Raw genomic sequence first — 20,726 nt, 5'->3', positions numbered from 1 at the left:
GATCTGGCCTCTCTTATAGTCTCTTCCCCATGTTTCTCTGTGATTCTGACGCCCTCTTTCAATCTCCCATCATTCCTTTCCTTACCAAAATTTACTCTGAAAACATTCCAAGGTAAACAAACATCCCTGCATCCTCAATTTTGTTTTTATTGATGTTTCCTCCTTTTTCCTGCCTGGTTGTCTTCTGATGACATTGCCTGCCTTGTCCTTTTTTTCAAGTGAATGCTACTCATTCTTTCATGTTCTGTATATCTCTGGGTTAGGATATGGGATTGCCATTCTTTTTGTTCCCAGATCTGATCAGAAAAGCTAACTCTCCTACCCTTATTTTCAAACTGCTCCTTTCAAGACTCAGACCATCCAGTTATTCACCTTTCCAATCATTGCCAGCTCTTGGTTATGGTCCCTGTTCATTAGTGACTTTGGTACCTGGTCTCATAATTTTTCTTTTCACCTGAATCCTCTAAGGTGGCTTTTACCATCCCTGAGGATGACTTCTTCAACAGCTTATCCTCCCAGCATCATTGATTCTCCACTTCACCTATCCATTGTCATGACCACCTTTTGGATTTTAGCATCACCTTGAGCTATCCATCTTTGACATTTCACACTTAAATGCTTCCTTCTCTACGATCTTTGATTCTCTCAGCTCTTTCTTTGACCTGACTAATGAAGTACCCATTCTTTGACTTCATAGTGTTCTCTAGTTTTTTGACTCCCATCAGCCTCTTTCTTCATTCACTTCCTGCCTCATACAGTCCAGATTTGTCTTTTCACTGACAACCTTGCCAGCGTCTTCAGTCTCTTTGGTTCTTGACCTTCTGTCATATTTTTCCCAACAAAACTTTAATCCTGGATAAAGCTAATTTTCTACATGTCTTCTTCCTTGTACCTGGGCTAGGTTCTCAAATGGTCCTCCAGACTGCCGGCAGACTTTCCATCTCTCTCTCTTAGGTCTTGCTCATTCTGCCCAACGACTATTTTAAACCTTATGATCTCTTTTAGCCTACCTGTCATCTCCTCCTCCACAATCTTAGCAGACATTCTTCTGTTTCACAGAAAAGGGAAGAATTCTCAACTGCTTGCCACTGTACCTCAAAAGGAAGTGGTATGGGCATTTTTTGCTTGCCTCCTGTCATTGGCAAAAACCTGTGCTCTGGACTTACCTTGTTTCTGGTCTTTTCTTCAGTATCTTCCACCTCTCTCTCTGTACTGGCTTGTAACCATCAGCTTTTAAGCATGCTCAAGTCTGTCTTGTCTTAAAAAATACATAAATCCTTCTTTCAGCTCCATATTCCTCTGCATGTTCCCCCTTCCCCCTTCTTAGTCAAATTACTATTTAGTATTGACTAATACTTAGTCAATATACAATTACTCTCTCCATTTATCTCATGATAGGACCCACGTCTTACAGTAATGACATACATTAGCAGTGTGAAATTGGTCCTTTATCTATGACTCTGTCTCCAGGGCGATGCTAGGCATAGAGAGATTATCACTCAGGCTAGAGTGCGAGTAAGTAAGAAGTAAACCGACCTTTTTTTTTACTCCAGCATTTCTTACTCTGGCTCTTGTTCTTATACCCTTTCAAGCAAAACTGCCAGTGATCAAAGGAATGAAGACAACGTGGATGTGTAATTATTAGGTTTACTGTCTATGCACAGCAGGCCTTCAAAGGTAGGGAAGTTCTCAGTGATGTTAGAGTTCAGGGTGTGGCCACAGTATTGAGTGGCAGATGTGGACTGGCATCATACTGAGAAAAAACAAAAGTGGATGAGGCAAAATGTAATCAGAAGTGGTCTGTACGTGGTCTAGTCTCACATTGGTGGAAGGTCTGGAGAGGCCTTCGGATTGGGTTTGTGCAGCAAAAGAAAGCTTAATCAGTTTGCTATTCATAGGTATTTTTAGATCATTTTTCCCTTTCTCTTTCCTAACCCATGTCACTTTTTTTTTTTTTTAAAGATAAGAGTTTTGTTCTATCCCTCAGGCTAGAGTGCAGTGCTGATCACAGCTCACTGCAGCCCAGAACTCGTAGACTCAAGCAGTCCTCCTGCCTCAGCCTCCTGAGTAGCTAGGATTACAGGCATGTGACACTATGCCTGGCTAATTTTTTTAATTTGTTATGGAGATGGTTGTCTCACTATGTTGTTCAGGCTGGTCTTGGCTCAAGTGATCCTCCTGTTTGGCTTCCCAAAGCACTGGGATTATAGGTGTGAGCCACTGTGCCTGACCCCATCTTGGTTTTGACACCTACCATCAGTCAACCACCCTTCACCTCTCCTTATGGCAGGCTCCTCATAAAGATAGTTACCCTGTTACCTATGTCAGCTTTACAATTGTCCTTTACAATTCTGTCAACTAATAAGCCATCTTAGTTGATTTATAACATGTTATACATTGATTTAAAATATAAAAGGATAGTAGTGATTTAAGGTATAAAAGGAAATCAGGTGCAGTGGCTCACATCTGTAATCCTGGCACTTTGGGAGACCACGGTAGAAGGATCATTTAGGACAGCAGTTTGAGACCTGCTGGGGCAACACAGCAAGATACCATCTCTAGAAAACATAAAATAAAAATTACCCTTGTGTGCCTGCAGTCCCTGCTTCTCAGGAGGCTGAGGCAGGAAGATTGCTTGAGCCCAGATGTTTGAGGCTGTAGGGAGCTAGGATTGTGCCACTGCATCCAGCCTGAATGGTACAGTGAGACCCTGTCTCATAAATAAATAAATCAATGAATAAATAAATGTCATTTCCTGTGGAGGGAGGCTTGTGTTACTTTTTAGTTGGGGTATAATTTATGTATATAATTGTTATCAGTTCATACATAAGGAATTTAGTCAGGAACATATCTTCAGATAACATATTTCTGTTATTTTTATTGTCAGGCAAAATATTCTACCAATACACTAAAACATAAGACACTTGCAGGAGGTTCAGATCTTCATCCATCAGTTCAGTTTTTCTTTTTTATTTCACAGGAAGTTTTCTCTCATCAGCTTTCTATGTATGCTTTAGTAAGCATTTCCAATGTTTTAGAAGTTGAACACTAATCTCCTTACATGAAGTTTTACTGAATACAGAGATGTTTTGGCAGGTACTAGTGACAAATGTGCACCTTCTGTGAAACAATTATCTATGGCACTTTAAAACCATGGGCCAGGGAGCAATTCTTTTCCCATAACTGCCTATGAGCAGCAGAAATTGTCTGGAAGATATCCTCCATAATTAACTTCAGGTCTTCCAACTTTTTTTTTTTTTTTTTTTTAGACAGAGTTTCGCTCTTGTTACCCAGGCTGGAGTGCAATGGCATGATCTCGGCTCACCACAGCCTCCGCCTCCTGGGTTCAGGCAATTCTCCGGCCTCAGCCTCCTGAGTAGCTGGGATTACAGGCATGCGCCACCATGCCCAGCTAATTTTTTCTATTTTTAGTAGAGACAGGGTTTCACCATGTTGACCAGGATGGTCTCGATCTCTTGACCTCGTGATTCACCTGCCTCGGCCTCCCAAAGTGCTGGGATTCCAACTTTTTTTTTCAGTTCCCTGGAACATGAAAAGATTGGATTGTTGCTTGACTGATTAGATCTGTGCCTTGAAATGAAGTGGTTTAGTTTGGAATGCCTGGGAAGTAAAGCAGCAGAAGTTTCTGTCCCTGAATGCTATTGCAGGGATTAGTTCAATATATAGTTTCAGGACTTTGTTAAGGAAAGATCATTTAGGATGCTTAAAAAATTTTGTCTCCTGAATAGTGTTATACATTCTCTACTTTTTAAATAATTTCCACTAGCAATAATAAAACATCTAGCATGATAAACCCTATACCTGTCTTTATGTATTTTTTAATTTGATCACACACACACAAAAGTAGTAAATGGCATTTTTAAAAGGGACATCATGTGGCTGAAGTCACAGCAGAATAGCTGTGCTTATGGACTTTTTTTCTGTAATAGATAGGGAACTTCTTCGCCCAACCTTTGAAATTTAGGTTACAGTTGTTTAAAAAGGGTTAAGATGAAAAGGCATTGAAAGGGGAATTGGGAGGCCTGGCTCAGAGCTGAGCCAAGACTTAGTCAGTTGTGTGACTAATCATGGTATTAACTCTTTCTCACCATTAAATACATTTGAAAAACTCCAGGTTAAACAGAGTTGGACAGACTTCTCTATCAGGGAGGGCTTCGCTGAACCTTTAATATGTGCATGTGATGTGAGCTCCAAGGCCGGCTGTATTTCTCAGCTCTATTGTTTGATTAGACACTTATTTTTTAGGATGTAGATTTTCAGGTGGAAACACTTGGTGTATCACTAGCTTTCAGTTCCTCTTTAGATCTGAACCTACCCTTCCTGAATGAATTTCCAAGAATCTGGAAATGGATGTGTAATTAGAAGAGCATAGATAGGTAGGTGGGTATTCATTTTTCTGAGTATTCTCTAAAAGATTTGTAACTCCAAAAAAAGATAAAAGCACTGTTGTATAGGAAACCTGAAATTTCTGTACAAGTGCATTTTTAGACTCTGTAAAGAACTTGACAGGAGACCCAGTGTCTGAAACTTCTGTATCAGGTCCAAGTAGTATCACAGAGGGTAGGAAAGTGCTTGAAGTTTACCCACTCTAAAGTTTGGAGTTTAGCCAGATGAACAGGCAAGTCCCCAGTTGCAAAGGATGAAGGAATCTAAGACCCTAGAAGTGACTAAGATTCTAGGTGTATTTCTGGCTGGCTTCTTTTTGGACCTTGGTTCAGTCTCCTACCTTTTGAGGGCATTAGCATGTTTTCCTATGAAATAAAGGCTTAGGCTAAGAAAATACTGAGTGATTTTAAGAATCTCACAGCTTTAATTTTTTACGATAGGACCCTAGACCACTGCTAGACATGCTTGTTTTTCTCTGGTTTACTTGGTTGAGACCATGGTACTTATTGAAAATGTTAGCTGGAAGAACTGGTGTGAGATCTGACAGTGCAAGGCTCAACTGAGATATGGTGGACCATTGCTCCAGGGCTCTGGTTATTTGACTTCTTGGAGTTTCTCTGGAGATCTCCACGATCTTCTCGGGTTGGAGCCTTCTCTGGTGGTTTCAGCCAGAGCAGTTGCTCTTCATAAAGCAGTTTGCATGAAAAGACCAGGAGGAATGGTACTGAAGAAGGCAGTCTGTTGCTAAGTAATGGCAGTCTTTCCCACTGAGCCCCATCTTTAGTGGAGATGGGGTTTTGCCATGTTGGCCGGGCTAGTCTTGAACTTCTGGCCTCAAGTGGTCCACCTGCCTCAGCCTCAGAGTGCTAAGATACAAGCGTGAGCCACCATTCCCGGCCTTATTTATCTTTCTTAAACTGTCAATCGCATAAAGGCAATGATGATTTCTTGTCTGTAGTTCTTTGCTACTGTGCTGTATACACATTTTGTGAATGCCTAGTGAAGACCTTTGTCTGACTGGCATAGTCTAGAGTACACTTGGGAGTGCTTCAGCCAGTGTTTTAGGAATTCATTAGTGGTGGAATCTTGGCATATGAGATGAAAGTTACTGCTATCTGAGTGTAGTGGTTAGAGATACAGTCTTTGGAGTTAAATGGGTTTGAACTTCTATCATTTTGAATTGTATGATCTTAGTAAACATTAGATAATTTCTGCAGTATGCTTAGAACAATGCCAGGTGTAAATAGGCAGTCCATAGATGTTTTTGTGGTTATCGTTGTGTTGGTGTTTTATCAGTATCACCTAGGGTACAAGCGAAGTCATTAAAATTATATTGGGGGAAAATTCTTTAAATGGCCCATAAATTGTAGGTTGAGCATCCCAAATCAGAAAATCCAAAATCTGAGATGCTCCAAAATTTGAAATTCTTCAAATACTAACATGGCACATAATGGAAATGCTCCTTGGAGCATTTTGGATTTCGGATAAAGGATACTTAACCTTATAGTAATTCTTGAGCACATTCAAGTTGATAAACACTGAGTTAGGGGGAGGAGAAAAAGTAAAGTATATGTTTGAGCATTCAAATAGTTACTCTGCCTCTAAAAGAGAACTATATCAAATTTGCCAATAATGGGGGAATGAGTATAGAATTCTGAAGTATTATTAATTTTCTGCATGGAATACTAAGTCAATGTTTAATGATATCTCTCCATAACCTAGGATGATTTTTTTTTTTTTCTTGTTTGCCTATGACTAAGGGCTTTGATGGGATTTGGGAATTTCAGTGCTAAAACCAGACAACTCAGGATTTGTCATCACCCTATTATAAGTTGAATACATTTGTTGACACCATTGAAGGAGGAGATGTTATTGGGAGAGCACATAGAACACTGGTTGGCACAGAGTAATCTCCTTAAGTTTTTGTGGAATTGAGTCTAAATCTTGTCAGATTCATACACTGCTCTTTGATAAATTGTAGGAAAGAACTTGGCCAACTGCTTTGTTGGCCCTTGGGCATTGATTAATTTCTTTCAGTGATTAACATGCTTATCACATATTATTGAATCCTTACAATATCCCTATGAGATACGTATTACCGTTCTCCTTTTACTAATCTGTAAAGTAATATGTAATATGTATCTCATAGGGATGCTGTGAGGATTCAATAATATGTGATAAGCACATTAAAAGTGAGTAGCACAGTGGCTGGCTCCCACTGAGCTCTTAAGTGGTAACTATTAGAATAATGAAGTCCTTTAACGTTTTATACAGATGCTATTTGGATCAGTAGTCCCGTCAGTGGGGAAAACTGAAATGGTAGCTCTTGATTGAGCTTTTGACTCCTTTAGCTTTGTTCAGTGTTATCTTAGACGCTTTCTACTTTCTTATTCTAGAGTGCCTGAGGAAGAGCATTGTATGCCTGCACAACTGAAAATGTGTATTTACAAATTTTATTTTAGGTAATGAGGAGTACCTGATTAATCTGATAGACTCTCCGGGACATGTGGACTTTTCCTCAGAAGTATCAACCGCTGTTCGCATTTGTGATGGATGCATCATTGTGGTAGATGCCGTGGAAGGAGTCTGTCCTCAGGTAATGGATTGTGATGAGAAATATTTAAAATGTTAAAGGTGAGGAAAGAGGAGGACTGACTGACTTTAGGTATTTCACTGATAAGAACATTGGCTTTATATTTCACATTTGGTAACGTTCCAATCAGTGATAGAGTTAAATCACCAGAGTTCTGAAGGGATCTTAGAGATGATGACTTTAACTTAACATACTTTGTTTTTGTTTTGTTTTGTTTTATTTTGTTTGTTTTGAGACAGAGTCTTGCTCTGTCGCCCAGGCTGGAGTGCAGTGGCTTATTGCAACCTCCGTCTCCTGGGTTCCAGTGATTCTCATGCCTCAACCTCCAGAGTAGCATGTGCCACCATACCTGGCTAATTTTTGTATTTTTAGTAGAGACAGAGTTTTACCATGTTGGCCAGGCTAGTCTTCAACTCCTGGCCTCAAGTGATCTGCGTGCTTCCGCCTCAGTGCTGAGATACAAGCGTGAGCCACCACACCCGGCCTTATTCTTCTTAAACTGTCAATTGAATAAAGGCAGTGATGATTTCTTGTCTATTGTTCTTTGCTACTGTGCTGTATACATACTTTGTGAATGCCTGGTGAATACCTTTGCCTGGCACAATCTAGAGTGTGATAAAGGAGTATGGTAATGGGTTGATTGTTAATCAAGATTTTCTGATGCGCTTTAATTATTTCAAATCATGAGTTTTACATTTTTCTTTCTGTTTTTATCAGACACAGGCAGTTCTGCGACAAGCTTGGCTTGAAAACATCCGTCCAGTTTTAGTGATTAATAAGATAGATCGCTTGATAGTGGAACTGAAATTCACCCCACAAGAGGCCTATTCTCACCTCAAGAATATTTTAGAACAGGTATTTTAATTTTTAATATTTAAAAAATTTAGGCATCGAAGAAGAGTTGTAAGGAAGTTACTGAGCTAGGTATGAGGCATTGGTACAGAAAAGTTAACTTTTCCACTTCAGATTCCTACATGTTGATGTTATTCTACAACAGAGGCAACAGAATAAGCATGTTCTCAGTCCCTTCCATCTCTTGGAAGCACCCATCATACAGAGCTTGGACAATAGGCTCTCTCGTTTAAAACTTTGTATCGTGGTTCCAAAGCGAAGCAATATTAGAACTTTATTACCTGTCTTTAAAGGAAATTTTACCCAAGCATTCATTCATTTATTTATTCAGCAAATATTTCATAGATATATGTTGAATAAATGAATTATCGAATGTCCATTGTACACTAGGGATTGTGAATATAAGATGGACATGTCAGAATCCCTATTTTCAAGGAGCTCACAGTATAGTAGGGGAGACAAACAAAGCTATTTGGAGAACAATGAGATAAGCCCTGGGTGTGATATGACAGCATAGTGAGGGCCATCTAACCCAGTCTGGGTCAAGAGAAATTTTACAATGGAAGCCTTGAGGTAGAAGGAAAGAAGTAGGTGTTTGCCAGGTAGACAGTTAGGAAAAAGACATTCAAAAAAGAAGAAATATGATCTGCAAAGTCATAAAGGCAAGAAAAAGCACAATATAATGTTTCATTTAAGGAACCGCAAATTGTTTTATAGGTGAAGAATTAGGTCACGTTAAACAGTGACAAGAGATGGGAAAAAGGATATAGGGTTTAGATGGTGGTGAAGCTTTTACACCATGCATAGGAATTTGAAATTTCTTCTCAAGACAGTGGAAAGCCATTGATGAGAGCAACTAGAGTATATTTATTTGCTAAAGGCAGGAAACAATAAAAGTAGAACAGTGAAAAAGAATGAAGGATGGGTATCGTTCCCTGTAAAAATAGGAACAGGTAAAATAACTTCTGCCCTGCATTGGCAGGAGAAAGGTCAGTGGTATCTGCAGACATAAATGAGCTTGTAGATTGGAATGTGGGGTACTCAAAGGAAATCTGAGTAATAGGTTCCATTTTCTTTCTGAGGTAGGACATAAGATGACTGCCTATTGGGGAGTGAAAGTAGTTGAGGATTAGGAATTGGGAAGAGGGCCTGAAGGCAGTAGTGAACATTTCAGACAACCGATGTGAGAAATGGGCAAGGCAGTGGACTGAGATTACAAACTAGGATTGTGAGGGTTGGAAATCATGAGTACTTTGTGATACTAGGCCTCAGTACTGAAAAACAAATTAAGGATATGACACATTAACATTTATATTAAATTAGTAATAATCACAAAATGACCTTCCAAAAGCCTTATAATTTAGTTATGCCGAGTTGTGGAAGAATGGATACATGTAAGTTATTCACTGATTGTAAATGTCACCTCCATCCGTGTGTGGTTAATGAGCCCAAACTGACTGATGATTCTAGCCCTAACACAGGTTAAACAGTGTTTTTCCTGCCACGGGCGTGCTAAACATCTGAATGACACTCTGCCATTTCACCATCTCTCCTAGATTAATGCACTCACAGGAACTCTTTTTACTTCTAAAGTCCTAGAAGAAAGAGCAGAGAGAGAAACTGAATCCCAAGTGAATCCAAATTCTGAACAAGGAGAGCAAGTATATGACTGGAGCACTGGCTTGGAGGACACAGATGATTCTCACCTTTACTTCTCTCCAGAACAGGGAAATGTGGTGTTTACCAGTGCAATAGATGGATGGGGCTTTGGGTAAGTCTGTTTGAATCTGATTAAATCTCTTTGTGGATTTTATATACAATTAATTTTTTTTGAGTGAAACTTTTTATTTTGAGATAATTATAGAGTCACCTACAGTTCTAAGAGGTAATACAGAGAGTACTCTGGTGCCCTTTCCCCAGTACCTGCCGCCTATCCATGATAACATCTTGTAGAACTGTACTACAATACCTCAACCAGGACTTTGCCATTTACCTTCAATGTACAGAACATTTCCAGCACCACAAGGCCCCCTCACGTTGCCCTTATATTGCCACAGCTACTTCCTTCCCATCCTCAAACCCTTTTTCAACCCCTGACAACCATTTATTTTATCTCCAAATTTGTCATTTCAAGGGTATTAGAGAAATGGAATCAAAACAAAACTCAGAAATGGAACCAAAAAATATGTAGCATTTTTTGGATTTTTTTCCCACTTAGCATGATTCTCTAGAGACTTATCCAAGTGATTACAAGCATTAATACTGTAGTTAGTTCCTCTCTACTGCTTAGTGGTATTCCATGGTGTGGATTTACCCCATTTTAACCATTCACCCCTTAAAGAACGTCTGGTTTTTTTTTTCGTTTTGTTTTTCCATTTTTGGGCCATTATGAGTAAAGCTGCTATGAACTTTCACATGTAGGTTTTTGTGTGAACATAAGTTTTCATTTCTCTGGGTTACTAGAAGTGCAGTTGCTGGGTCATATGGTAGTCGTATGTTTAGTTTTTAAAGAAACTACCAAACTGTTTTCCAGAGGGACTATATCATTTTATATTCTCACCAGCAGTGCATGCATGAGTGATCCAGTTTCTCCAAATTTTCACATTTGGTGTTGTCACTATTTTCATTTTAGCAATTCTATGGGGTGCATACTAATATGGTATTGAGGCTTTAATTTGCGTTTTCCTAACAACTGTTTGCCTTGAACATCTTTTCATGTGTTGATTTGTCATCTGCAGCCCTCTTGGGTGAAATGTCTTTTCACATCCTTTCCCATTTTCTTATTGTGTTGTTTTTTTTAATGCTCTTGAGAGTTTTTTCCTGTTGTAAACACTAGTCCTTTGTCTCATACGTGCTTTGTAAGTATTTTCTCCCAGTCTACAGTTTGGCTTTATATCCTCTAACAGTGTCTTTCAAAGTGAGCAAAGTTTTTGTTTTTGTTGCTTTTTTTTGGAGATAGAGTCTCAGCTTGTTGCCCAGGGTGAAGGGCAGTGATGCAGTCTTAGCTCACTGCAACCTCCACCTCCCAGGTTCAAGCAATTCTCCTGCCTCAGCCTCCTGAATAGCTGGGCCTACAGGTGTGCACCACCACAGCTGGCTAATTTTTGTGGGGCTTTTTTTTGTTTTGTTTTGTTTTTCAGTAGAGATGGGGTTTCACCATGTTGGCCAGGCTGCTCTTGAACTCCTGACCTCAGGTGATCCTCCTGCCTCAGCCTCCCAAAGTGCTGGGATTATAGGTGTGAGTCACCGCAGCCAGCCATAAAAGTGAGCAAAGTTTTTAATTTGGCTGAAGTTCCCTTGATCATTTTTTCTTTTCATGGATCTTGATTTTAGAGTCAAGTTGAAGAACCCTTTGCTTAGTCCTAGATCCTAAAGATTGTCTCTCATTTTTTTCTAAAAGTTTTAGTTTTACTTTTTACATTTAAGTCCATGGCCCAGTTTGAGTTATTTTTGTATAAAGTGTGAGGCTTGGGTTGAGGTTTTCTTTTGTGGGTAGAGAGGGCCTATGGATTTCCATTTACTCCAGAACCTTGAAAAGTTCTCTCTTCTCCATTGAATGGCTTTTGTGCCTTTGTCAAAATCAGTTGGACATACTTTTGTGGGTCTGTTTCTGAGTGTTTTGTTCTGTTCCATTAATCTGTGTGTCTGTCTTTCCAACAATACCACATCATTTTGATTAGTGTAGCTAAATAATAAGTCTTGAAATCAGGTAGACTATTTCTGTCCACATTATTTTTTTTTTTTTTCAAAATTATTTTTGCTGTTCCAGGCCTTTGCCTTTCCATGTAAATTTTATGGTAATCTTACCTATATCTACAAAAACATCGTGCTAGGATTTTGATGGAAATTGCTTGGTAAACCTATTAATTTGGGGATAATTTTGACATCTTTGCTATGTTGAATCTTTTCTATTCCATGAACACTATGCCTCTCCATTTAATTTAAAATTTCTTTTAATTCTTTTATGAGCATTTTATAGTTTTCAGCATATAAGTGCTGTACATGTTGAGTTAGATTTACACTTAATTTTTTATTTTTCTGAATGATTATAAATGATATTTTTAATGTTGGTGTTCACACATTCATCTAGTACATAGAAATACAATTGATTTTTGTATGTTGATCTTGTATATTGTCACCTTGCTGAACTCACTTGTAGTTCTTTGTAGATATTTTGGAACTTGCTGTGAGACAGTCATGTCTGCAAATAGAAATTGTTTTTTTTTTTTTTTCCTTTTCTACCTGCATGCTGTTTTCTCCTTTGCTGTTGTACTGGCTAGAATTTCTAGCACTGTTTGACTGACAGTGATGAGAGTGGACGTCCTTCCTTGTTCTTGACCTTAGGAGGAAAGCATTATGTCTTTCACCATTAGAAATAATGTTAGGGCTGCAGGCTGTTTTTAGATGTCCTTTATCAAGTTGAGGAAGTCCCCTAATATTCTTTTTTCTGAAAGTCATTATTATGAATGTGTCCAGTTTTGTCACATGCCTCTTATGTACTGATAAATCTATTTGTATGATTTTTCTTCTTTAGCTTGTTAATATGGTATATTGCATTGACTAATGTTGTTGAATATTGAACCAGTTTTGCATTTCTTTGTAGATTTTATATACAATTGATTTTTAACTTCAACTTTATTCTTGAGTAAATTCAAATGTGTACCACAAAAGGATCCCACTTTATTCCTTAGCTCAGTTAATTTCCTGTCATTTTTTTGTTTATTTTTTGAAATTATTTATACATAGATGAACAAATATATCAACTTTTATACCAGCAGTAGCAAAAGTTAGTCTAGCTTTATTGAGGATGTACATATGCTAGATATTGAGTTAGTCACTTTAAATTATTTCACCAAATTCTGACAACATGTTCCTTTGAAATAGATATTATTGTTTATAAGTCTCAAGAACATTGAGTAACTTTTGTTCAACATCACTCAGCTACTAAGAGGTAGAGCTGATATTAAGATTAAAGTCTGCCTGGCCCTGAAGCTTGTGTTTTCTTGACATGCTACTTCCCTGGTGTTTTCCCTGTGGGGCCTAAAGATCCTTATTTCTTCTTATTGCTAAGGCCATATGACAGTGATACTGGATTTCAGAATGGGCTAGGTAATTGATCACATTTTTTAACTGTAACAGTTTCTGACTTGTGGAATCAAAAAATCCAAATGTAGATAAAAGATTATTCCTTTGAGAAAATGCCTGTGGTTTGGAAAAATAATAATGACATAACTTTAGTTGTGGGCTTGATATTGCATGTAATTTGCAAGGATCATAGAACCAAAAACGATGCACTAGGAGAAAACAGAATCTCTTCATGAAATGTATATCAGTATGACTTAGAAATGGAAAGAAAGGATCAGGAGTTGACCAGAATGGAAGGCTTGGGAGTAACCTAACAAATCTCTGGCTTCATTTTTTTTAAATATATTTTCCTTTTTACATAAACTTGTTCTCCAATTTCCCTTTGACTGTATTTTGTCTTGGGCAGTGTAATATAATACCATAATTTTCTATTTGCAATAAATTATAGATACCTTAGTCCATTTTGATGCCTGAAAGGTCATACCAGACTTAAATAAATTGAGGTAATTCATATATGATAAAAATAGAAATCGTGAACTGCTAAGAATTTGCACTTTTCATATATGGTTGATGGCTTGTCATTATCACCTTTCTAGGCCTCAGTTTACTTATCTGAAAAAAGAATATTGGGCTAAGATGATTTCAAGACTTTCTTTAGGTTCATTCACAGTGATTCATTCATTCAGTCATATAATAGGGTCAGACCTGTTGATTTCCTGATTTGTGATCATTCTGCTAGTAAGCCACAAGGTGGGAGGCTTGTCCTTTTCTTACAGTGAGTTTCATAAGTAATTTAATGTTTTATGCTAATTTTAGTGTAAATCACACAAATTGAGGGAAGTTCATTGTAGAAGAAAAAGGAATGGGGAGAAAGTTGAATGGATAGAGTAAGGGTAATTTTTATAGCCCTTACTTTTGACATTTTTAGGTAGTATCAGTCAATAAATGAATGTTCTTCTGTATTAGACAAGGTCAGATTTAGAGATTGGCTAGTGTCTGTTCTCAACAAGTTGATATGTTAATTTATGGAAAAGTAGTGGTGGAAATGAAAGCACCAGAGACTTTTTCCTTCCAGTTTTCCTCTAAAATGTCAGTGAATAGGCAAAGTTGACAGCTGCATGTGCCACAAGAGGTGGAAAATGAGCACATTTCAGAATTTGAAAGATGGTTCTGTAAACTCTCTGCAGTGGGAAAGGGTTAAGAAGTGTGACTAGGGGCTGAACCTAGGTCTTCTGCTTTAATCTATCCTGTTCATTGATGTTAACCTGGGAGAGTCTACTCTGAAAAGCAGAAACACATTGAGTTGGATGGGGAGCAGCAAGAATCTAAGTTCTTGTTTTAGATACATAGAACTGAGTCTTCAGCCTTATAGAATAGGGGCAGGAGAGAGGAGACAATGAAAAGCCCTTTGCTTTATGTGTCTTTGTGTAACTGTGTCTTAGAATTCTGTAGTTAACATTAATCCCCTGGGTAGCTTGGAGGGTAAAAGGGTGTGTGGCTTAGTAGTTTCATACTTGACTGATTTGTCATTCAGGAAGATAGGCAACAAATAGATCAGAAGTGTTGGGCTATAAATCTCTCTGCAGGCCTCTTAGAATCTTGTTTGCAGTTACTCTGTAGAGGATATGAATTAAAATAGAATTCAAGAATAGAGAAGTGCTAGAAATTATCAGTGTTTAAAAATTGCAACTAATTAATGACGGCAAAAACACTAACAATAATGTCAGTCCACAGTGGTTGCCTCCTATTATCTCCTTCCATGTGTAGATCCTTGGATCTGCCTGTAGGTTCCGAATTGGATTCGCAAATTTGCATGGCGGGTTGCAGCCTGCCTTGCAAAACTGGGTGCTGATAAATGAAAAGCCACAGAGATAAGCGTGTCCTGACTTAACATCTGGATGTAAGGCTCTGTGGGCTGTTCTGGGTTTGCTGAAACACAGGAAGCCAGGGAGGCCTGACTCTTTTTAGGGATCCACAGAGAAGGCAGTGAGGCAGAGCCTGCTTTCTTTTTGAGGCATAGGAATTCTACCAGTGGATGTCCATCTTCCGCCTTGTCTTCATTTGTGGAGGACTGATTGAAGAGTCACCAGCGAACAAAGATAGTTTTATTTCTTCTTTTCTAATCAGTATACTTTTTATTTCCTTTTCTTCTCTGATTGCATTAGGTTGGGCTTTCAGTATGGTTCGGGAAAAAAAATGGGATATACCTTTTTTTTTTCCCCCTGAGCAGTCATCTATTAAGATGTTCTTTGAAAATTCTCATCTCAAACCTTAAATTAAACTATATTGTTCTCTAAAGAAAAGGTATTTCTTAGGTCCTTTATCCAGACAATGCAGATCCTGTATATAGCACCCTTAGTTGTCCTCCTATGCCTGGAGACCATGGTGGTAACTGGTTTCTCTGCGGGCTGATGCAAGTTAAGTCAGTGTGTGTATGTTTACCTTTAATCTGGGATAATAAAAAACTTGTTTTGGCAGGTTGTGGCTCAAGGGTTTCTTTCCTTTGTGAGCAACAGTCACAGGAGTGAGTAGCTGAAATAAAGTTGTATTGTTGGCAGAGTTGTGATGGGCAGCTGGAGCTTGCATTTTCTTGGCCCTGATTTTATGTTGTTTTACATGTGCAAAATTAAGAAAGAAAGCTATATTGCAATTCACGTTAGTGTAGACCTGAGCCTAGGCTTCGGAACCATACTGCTTGGATTTAAATCCCCACCTCACATCTTCCCTGTGTAATACCTCTGTACTTCATTACCCTTTTCTGTAAAATGGGGGAACTTTGTAGGATAGTGGATTAAGTTTAGTAATACACGTGTAAAGAAGTCTGAACAGTACCTGTCACAGAAATGTTCAAATGTTAGTTATGTTAATCGTTGTTATTAATAACATGAACATTTGGTCTTCTTTCAGAATTGAGCACTTTGCCAGAATCTACAGTCAAAAAATTGGCATCAAAAAGGAAGTTCTTATGAAAACCTTGTGGGGAGATTACTATATAAATATGAAGGCTAAAAAGATTATGAAGGGTGATCAGGTAATGTGGTATATGTCCCTTTTGATTATTCTTACCCTATGAAAACCTATGCTGTAATATCTTTGATAAATGTGATTGAGCTTAAATGTACGCAGGTGAGTTCATGAGGGATTTTTTACTGTATATAATTGGGAAAGGCTTACAAGTCATATATAGGTATTGTTCATATACAGTTCTTAGCTCTTTTAAGGATAGTGAGCAAAGAGCTGCTTTTTCTTTTCTTTTTTTTTCCAGAAGACCAAAAATCTTAGATTTGGGGCACCTGAAAACACACATTTTTGTGCCATGCACTTGTTTGTCTCTCACCATAAAGAGATGTCTCTTCTAGACGTCGCTGTATGGTTCACACTATACTTCTAGTCTCAGCTGAGGCCTGATCTCACCACACGCTGGTCACCATGCAGTGTAGATGGGGAGAGGTGGGTGCTCCCTGAAACCCCTTCTATAGATAGAAATGGTGTAGGAATGCTGTCATATGCCCTCTAAGGATACTTTTCTTGGAGCTTTATTTTTTTAATGTAAAAACCAGGATTTCATAAATTTATTGTCATTGAAAATCATATACATTGCTTTTTAGAAAGTACTCACAAATATAAAGCCACAGCAAACAAAAAAATCAGAAGCCAGCACTGCTAGTAGATGGCTGTAATTTCTTTCATTCTTTTTACATAGATATATACATCCCTCAGTTGAGATTGTGCTGTTTATACAATGGAGCTGCCTATTTGCTTTTGTCATGTCACGAACATCTTCCCTTGCCATTAAAAGCTTTTTTTATAAACAATATATTTAAAAGGGAATGACTATAGCTAAGTGGAAAGAGCATGCCTTGGGAGGTGACTCTGTGTTTGAATCTTGGCCCCATCACGTATTGGCTCTGTGACTTTTATCCCAGTTATTTTATCTGTAAAATTGAGATAATAACACTTACAGGATAGTTATGATGATTATATGAAATAATTCAATAAGCACCCTGTTATTTTATTTTGTGAGAGCACTATCACTTAGGTAATCATTCTCTTAAGATTAGACATCTTTTTTTTTTTTCAAATATTTTGATATGGTAAGTAGAGTTATGATAGACATCTTTGTGCATAAGTTTTATGCCTTCATGATGACTTTTTTTAAACTGAGCATTCTAAGCCAATGGCTCTTAATTTCTTAATACTGTTGCCAGTAGTTCTTCAGACAGGAGATATCAATTTATTAATATATCCCATCTCATGTATATGGAAGAGTATACAACTCAAGGTGCTCCTGCTATTAACTTTTTGCCTAGGTTGGTAAGAGAAATGATGGGTTTTTTTGGGTTTTCAAAATTTTCCTATCCTTGTGAACTTTTAGAAATATGTTTAAGAATACTTTGTTTCCTATAACATAATTTTAGACTGAAGTCCATGAAAAGAGCCTGCAGTGCAGAGTGAAGTTTTAGCTCTTGGCTTGGGTGCCATGTGTATTTCTTTGGTGACAGTGATGGTAATATGACCCACAAATGGTCATATCACTTGTAAAGTCTCTGGTTCCCAGAGGAAAGAACAGTGGATTATTATTGATTGTGGATTATTGACTGTTTAGTACATTCTTATAATTACTTTCATCTACTTTATTTTTGAATAAATATTTTCAAGTAGAAATGAAACATATTGATAATAAAAGCATGTCAAGAAGGAATATATAAATGCCTATTAAATGTTCAGGAATTTACGCCCATATATTCTTTTGTACAGGCCAAAGGAAAGAAACCTTTATTTGTACAGTTGATCCTGGAAAATATATGGAGTTTGTATGATGCTGTCTTGAAAAAGTAAGGCTCTTACAACATTGTTTACTTTTAGGCATCTTTAGGCAGTATAATTTGTCTTATTTCCAGTTTGATGAGTCGTACTTCAGAAAGCTGAGATGGACTGAGAAAGTGAGCAGAGCTTCTACAGTTGTGTTGATTGCAGGGCTTGGAAGTAATTTAAAGGAGTCTATGTAACCCCGCTAAAGGGCAATGTTGGAGGGACAGGACAGCAATATCTTATAGAGTGCTGAGGTGAAGAGAGAAAAGGATGGAAAGAAACATTGGACCTTTGTTTATGCAAACCCAGGTTTAAAAAATGGTTATTAAAGAACAAAAGGTGCTTGATACTAGGATCATTAATGGGGAACTTGGGAAATAACTCATCTGGTACAAGTTTGCTATAGTAAATTTACTTTCTAAGTTATTCCTGAGATGGAATAATGACTTTTTAGCACTTATTTGTGAGACTGCTTTACCACTTGATATCACTTGCCTGAGGAGATTATGGAGAAGCGCTTCCTGGGAAGTGTTAAAGAAGAATTCACGTGAACATATAAGAGTAGAGGTGGAGGAGGCCTCTTCTGTGGCAGGATTCCCTTCAATCATTTTTAGCTTTTTTTGAAAAAGTAACACGTTAGGGTAAAAATATGCCAAATAATGTTGGGTTCGTTTTCCTCACTGCCTGTCTATATCTGCGTATGACTTTTTCCCCCTCCAATCTTGTGTTTACTATAGGGACAAAGAAAAAATTGATAAAATAGTGACTTCTTTAGGATTAAAAATTGGAGCCCGGGAGGCACGACATTCAGACCCTAAAGTTCAGATCAATGCCATTTGCAGTCAGTGGCTACCCATCTCCCATGCTGTTCTTGGTATCCTTTATTTTAATGGTTTCTAGTGAAGTACTTTTGGTAAAGCAAGAAAAAGCAACGTGTTAGGGCAACCAGGAAATTTTCTGGAAATAACATTGAATCCAAAATAGGTCTTCTGTGCTTATTTAGTTTTCTACCATGAAACTGTACTAAATATTTTAATAATTAATACACTAATACTAATTTGTGTTAACATTCCTAATAGTGAACTCTTAGTTCTTTTTTGTGTTTGTTTAGTAATCTGTCAAAACAAAAATGTTTGCACTAAGATTTAAGTATAGGTAGATGATTTAGATGTTTGTGTTAGATAACTTTCATTTCAAGGTCACCAGTAGGCGACCTGCCAAGCTCTGTTCTCATTTGTTCCACGCGCATCAGTGTTAATGTGTCTGTTGTGAGGATCATGTCTGAGCTTTAAGGAGTTTGTGAACCCCCTGAAACTGTATGCATGTTTTGAGATGTGATGCATAAAGCAGTCCTGCCTTATAACACAGGCATTTTCTGTATGGACAGACTTTGTTACCTCAATATTCAGTGCGTAGAGTGAACCTTTGCCTTGGTGGGAGGCACTGGCTCAAGGTTTTGAGTCCTTAACAACAGACTTCAGCTATGGTGTGTCAGAAACTTCCTAGTCCCCTTGATATCACAGCCGAGAGAGTGGAGAGACTGATGTGCACAGGATCGCAAACTTTTGACTCTCTTCCACCAGAAACTCAAGCACTGAAAGCAGGTGAGGAAAGATGGACCTGTTGGAATATACCATGTCGTTGACTGTTCTCCATCCAGGCAGCTCGGGACCAATTTGCAGAATGCCAATTTGCCAAATGTCCACTTCTACAAGTGAACAATTTCACAAATGACCATTTCACCAGTTTTGCTTCCCACCCGCCACCCGAAGGTTTCTTACCACAGCCATTTTGTTCAGCCAGTAGGGTGAGAGACCAGCGACTTCCTGTACACATGCTCCTCATGAGAAAAGAAACTCCCATTCCATTCTGGGGCTTCGTAGGCTCCATGAAATTTGTCCCTATGTATTTTCTTGTCTCTATTTTCCTCCAGTTCTATTGCTTTTGTAACTCTGCCCCCAAACCGTTACACTGTTGTTCTTGGCATCACTGTTGGCGCTTTGTTAAATCTAATGGCCAGTTTTCAGTCTTCACATGACGAGATCTGTCACTAGCATTTGACGCAGTCCATCACTCCTCCTCCTTGAAACACTTTCTTCCCTTGACTTCTAGGCTTCCGCTGTTTCCATTCCCTTGCTTCTGCTTTTCTTCCTGTCTGCCTGGCTGCTTATCCTTAATAATCTCTTTTTGTGACTCCTCCCCATCTCCGTGGCTTTTTAATGTTGAGGTGCCCCAAGCAAGGTTCAAGTCATTGACCCTCATCTATTTTACCTGCAGTCACTGTTTTCATAATCTCATCCAATCTCAAGACTTTAAATGACAACTACATACTCATAATTTCCACAATTGTATCTCCAGAGCATGTCTGTTTCCTGGACTCCAGAACTCCTCTCCACTCTGCTGTCTAAGAAGCATCTTAACATATGCCAGACCGGGTATTTTATCCCCAAGCCTGCTCACCTAGTCATTCCCATCTCAGTTAGGGGCACCCCCATCTTTTCATTTACCCAGTCCAAAAACCCTGGAGTCATCTGTGGCCCTTATGTTTATCTCACTCTCCTACATCCAGTCCGTCAGCAAATCCTGTCTATTCTTCCTTTGAAATACAGAAGTCAACTACTTCTCCCAACGTTTTTACTTCTGCCTCCCTGGGCCAAGCAACAACCATCTCTCACCTGGTTATTTTAATCATTTAACAAGTATCCCGGCCAGGGAGGATGGCTCATGCCTGTAATCCCAGTACTTTAGGAGGCCAAGGCAGGTGGATCACAAGGTCAGGAGATCAAGACTATCCTGGCCAACGTGGTGAAACCCCGTCTCTGCTAAAAATACAAAAATTAGCTGGGCGTAGTGGCATGCTTCTGTAGTCCCAGCTACTCAGGAGGCTGAGGCAGGAGAATCGCTTGAACCTGGGAGGCAGAGGTTGCAGTGAGCTGATATCACATCACTGCATTCCAGCCTGGCACAGAGTGAGACT

The 20,726-nt window shown here is 38.5% G+C and overlaps 1 protein-coding gene across 4 annotated transcripts in view; it reads left to right on the top strand.

Annotated features, from left to right (window-relative positions):
- EFL1 (elongation factor like GTPase 1) overlaps nt 1-20,726 on the top strand; it is a 125,125-nt gene that overhangs the window by 11,233 nt on the left and 93,166 nt on the right. For all 4 annotated transcript variants that reach the window (XR_001817514.2, XM_017502247.2, XM_037729129.1 and 1 more), the window contains exons 5-11: nt 6,870-7,003; nt 7,718-7,855; nt 9,409-9,623; nt 15,845-15,968; nt 17,696-17,772; nt 18,487-18,623; nt 19,231-19,353. Coding sequence is in view for 3 of the 4 variants with exons in the window: in XM_017502247.2 (XP_017357736.1) it covers nt 6,870-7,003; nt 7,718-7,855; nt 9,409-9,623; nt 15,845-15,968; nt 17,696-17,772; nt 18,487-18,623; nt 19,231-19,353 (948 nt within the window). In the remaining variant the exon portion in view is untranslated. The remainder of the gene's footprint in view (nt 1-6,869; nt 7,004-7,717; nt 7,856-9,408; nt 9,624-15,844; nt 15,969-17,695; nt 17,773-18,486; nt 18,624-19,230; nt 19,354-20,726) is intronic.

The sequence above is a fragment of the Cebus imitator genome, unplaced genomic scaffold (genome assembly GCF_001604975.1).
Source record: "Cebus imitator isolate Cc_AM_T3 unplaced genomic scaffold, Cebus_imitator-1.0 Scaffold295, whole genome shotgun sequence".
NCBI lineage: Eukaryota > Metazoa > Chordata > Mammalia > Primates > Cebidae > Cebus > Cebus imitator.
The sequence above is the reverse complement of the archived record's forward strand: the minus strand, read 5'-3'. Positions and strand labels throughout refer to the sequence as shown.